At 36.0% G+C, this 2,974-nt stretch overlaps 1 protein-coding gene across 1 annotated transcript in view; it reads right to left on the reverse strand.

Annotated features, from left to right (window-relative positions):
* Positions 1 to 2,649, reverse strand: part of LOC107693184 (protein transport protein Sec23A-like) — a 30,992-nt gene extending 28,343 nt beyond the window's left edge. The window contains exons 1-3 of the mRNA XM_016492479.1: positions 2,574 to 2,649; positions 945 to 1,180; positions 707 to 764 (exon numbers count right to left, since the gene is read on the reverse strand). Of these exons, the coding sequence (XP_016347965.1) occupies positions 707 to 764; positions 945 to 1,165 (279 nt within the window). The 5' untranslated portion in view covers positions 1,166 to 1,180; positions 2,574 to 2,649. The remainder of the gene's footprint in view (positions 1 to 706; positions 765 to 944; positions 1,181 to 2,573) is intronic.
* Positions 2,650 to 2,974: the final 325 nt, after the last annotated feature.

The following is a 2,974-nucleotide window of genomic DNA, read 5'->3' on the forward strand; positions in this document are numbered from 1 at the left end:
AAGGAGTGGCTTCACAACAACTCTGTGACTGTTCTTGAATGGCCCAGCCAGAGTCCTGACTTAAACCCAATTGAGCATCTCTGGAGAGACCTAAAAATGGCTGTCCACCAACGTTTACCATCCAACCTGACAGAACTGGAGAGGATCTGCAAGGAGGAATGGCAGAGGATCCCCAAATCCAGGTGTGAAAAACTTGTTGCATCTTTCCCAAAAAGACTCATGGCTGTATTAGATCAAAAGGGTGCTTCTACTAAATACTGAGCAAAGGGTCTGAATACTTAGGACCATGTGATATTTCAGTTTTTCTTTTTTAATAAATCTGCAAAAATGTCAACGATTCTGTGTTTTTCTGTCAATATGGGGTGCTGTGTGTACATTAATGAGGAAAAAAAATTAACTTAAATGATTTTAGCAAATGGCTGCAATATAACAAAGAGTGAAAAATTGAAGGGGGTCTGAATACTTTCCGTACCCACTGTACATACATACATTTAGTATATTTATTTGAATAATGATTGTTTTGAGGAAGTGGAATAACAGTTTTGCAAATAATTGATCAGAATGAATCTTTTAATTAAAATTATGATTTTTTTCATAAGTAACCATATTTGGATTTTACATCCGATTAATTGAGGAGATAATCTACAGATTCATTCAATAATTGTTAGTTGCAGCTCTACACTTTTCAAAACTGAAATGGCTTTACCTGATTTCTCTGATAACAGAAGTTGCAAGCCCAGAGTTTTGCTCTGTAATCCACTTGACTGATTGTGTAAACAGGGAAAAAATAAAAAAAACAGAAGCATAATAATATTAGGGCATCGCAAATAATGTATCCAGCTTTCATAATAAATGTGTTTATTTGGAAATTACTGCAATGGATAAGAAGTAGATCCTCCATCTGTGAACTCATTATGCTGTCTGCTCTGACTTAACAGACTTACCACAGAGGATTGAGCACAGCTCGACACGTGGCCCGGCTGCACAGCACCGGCTCGTACTGAATCGGGGGGAGATCAGGCCGCTCCTTCAGCGGGGTGAACAGGGAGGCCACAGGAACCACCATACGCGTGGCTTCCAGACGACTGGACGGCCAAACGTTCCAACTGAAACGGACGCCATCGCGGTCCTCGTTCTGCTGGATGAACTCCTGGAAGGTCGCCATAGCACCCTCTGGAATCTACCAGTTAAACAGGGTTTATGGAGAAGAGAGAGAAATGTATGCGGTGATGTATTCAAATAAGACGTGCAATCTGATCTGTGTGTATATTACAGTCTGATTCATCGTTACCCTTTGGACACAGGGCAAACTATAATGTCACATTACACATCATTAAAAGCTGGAATGAGATAAGAGATACAAGTTCAGAAAGCATCTATGATGCCAAAGCCCTCTAGGTAGGTAGCTCACTTAGTTTTGAGTATCAGCCTATATTTTTATGCCTGACTATGATGCCTAAAAATGCTGTCTAGGTAGGCAGCTCACTAGGTTTTGGATCATATACTAGCGGTGTTCAAACCACAGACCACTTTCCTAAAATATAAAGACAGCTATACATTTTCTTTTAGAAAGACAGAATTACAGTATACTAAAAATATATTTAAACATATAAAATATAGCATTATTGGTATTATTTTTCTTTGCGTCCTTATTTATTAGTATTTTTGCCTATTTTTATGTCTACTTTTATTTTTATTATTTGACATGTCAAAAATGCTTAAATACTGACTTTAAAGTGGTTTATCCGCAGAGTGGATCATTCTATTACGCTAATTTTTAAATATAACATTTATTTATTTAGTTGTTTATTATTGTTATTAATATTATCATCAATGTTATTCAATGCATTTTCTAAACTTTCTCATGGACCCGGACCCCAGTTTGAAAATTCCATGGCTGCAGATGAGCAGCAAAAATGCCACATGTGCAGATAAGAAGAGCACAAACCAATGAAGTAGGAGACATATTAAAAACAATACAATTGTTTGTTAACAATACAAATGTATTGACAATTACAAACACATTTGGGGAAATATTAAGATACAAAATAAGTACGCAATGCAACAGTCTGCCCAATTTTCAAATAAGTGACTATTCCAAAATTATAAGCTCATAAATATTAGGGTAATTCATGTATTTACGGCAACGAAAAAAATAAATAAAACTGCGGTTATGCAGCCAGTTATGCAATTTATAAGTTTAGTTTTTTAGTTTACTTGAACTAACGTTACATGGATCCACTGGGCCACAGAAAGCTAGTTCGATAGCATAAGAAATATAAATAAGCTTACATCAACGTGAAACCAACTTCAGAGCACAACTACTTTATAACGATCTGATCCGATCAAACATTTCAGTAAACAGCCGCTGCGGTGACCTGCTTGTTGATGTAACAGTTAACGTTAGACATGATGCTTCCAGTCAACCCTGACTTCAAGCTAAATGCCCTTTAAACCCGCGATTTCTCGCACTGCAGTCCATCTAACGCTTCACATCAATCATCATTAATAATCGGATCGTTAGCGTAATATATACGATCATCTATTTGCAAATAGTAAGTGTTTAGACGTACCTGAAACCTTGATTTAGTGTCTCCTCAGAGACTCACTGACAGCTCGAGCGAGCTCCTGAGCTAATGACGTAGCAGCTCAACATGGAGTCGGTGCCACGTCAAGAGCCCGAGGTTCATTTTATAATTTATTTGAATTATACACTTTATTTTTGAACACTTTAGCTTTTTTTTTATTATTTTTAAATATTAAAAAGTATATATTACTTATATTAGGGGAAAATAAGTTAATTTCCACTAATATTATTAACGTATACTTTTAAAGGGGTCCTATTATGCTTTTTAACTTTTTCAACTTTAGTTAGTCTGTAATGTTGCTGTTTGAGCATAAAAAAGATCTGCAAAGTTACAAAGTTCAAAGTCCACTTCAAAAGGAGATATTTTATTTAACAGAAATCACTTTT

The sequence above is a fragment of the Sinocyclocheilus anshuiensis genome, unplaced genomic scaffold (genome assembly GCF_001515605.1).
Source record: "Sinocyclocheilus anshuiensis isolate Anshui unplaced genomic scaffold, SAMN03320099.WGS_v1.1 scaffold222, whole genome shotgun sequence".
Taxonomy (NCBI): domain Eukaryota; kingdom Metazoa; phylum Chordata; class Actinopteri; order Cypriniformes; family Cyprinidae; genus Sinocyclocheilus; species Sinocyclocheilus anshuiensis.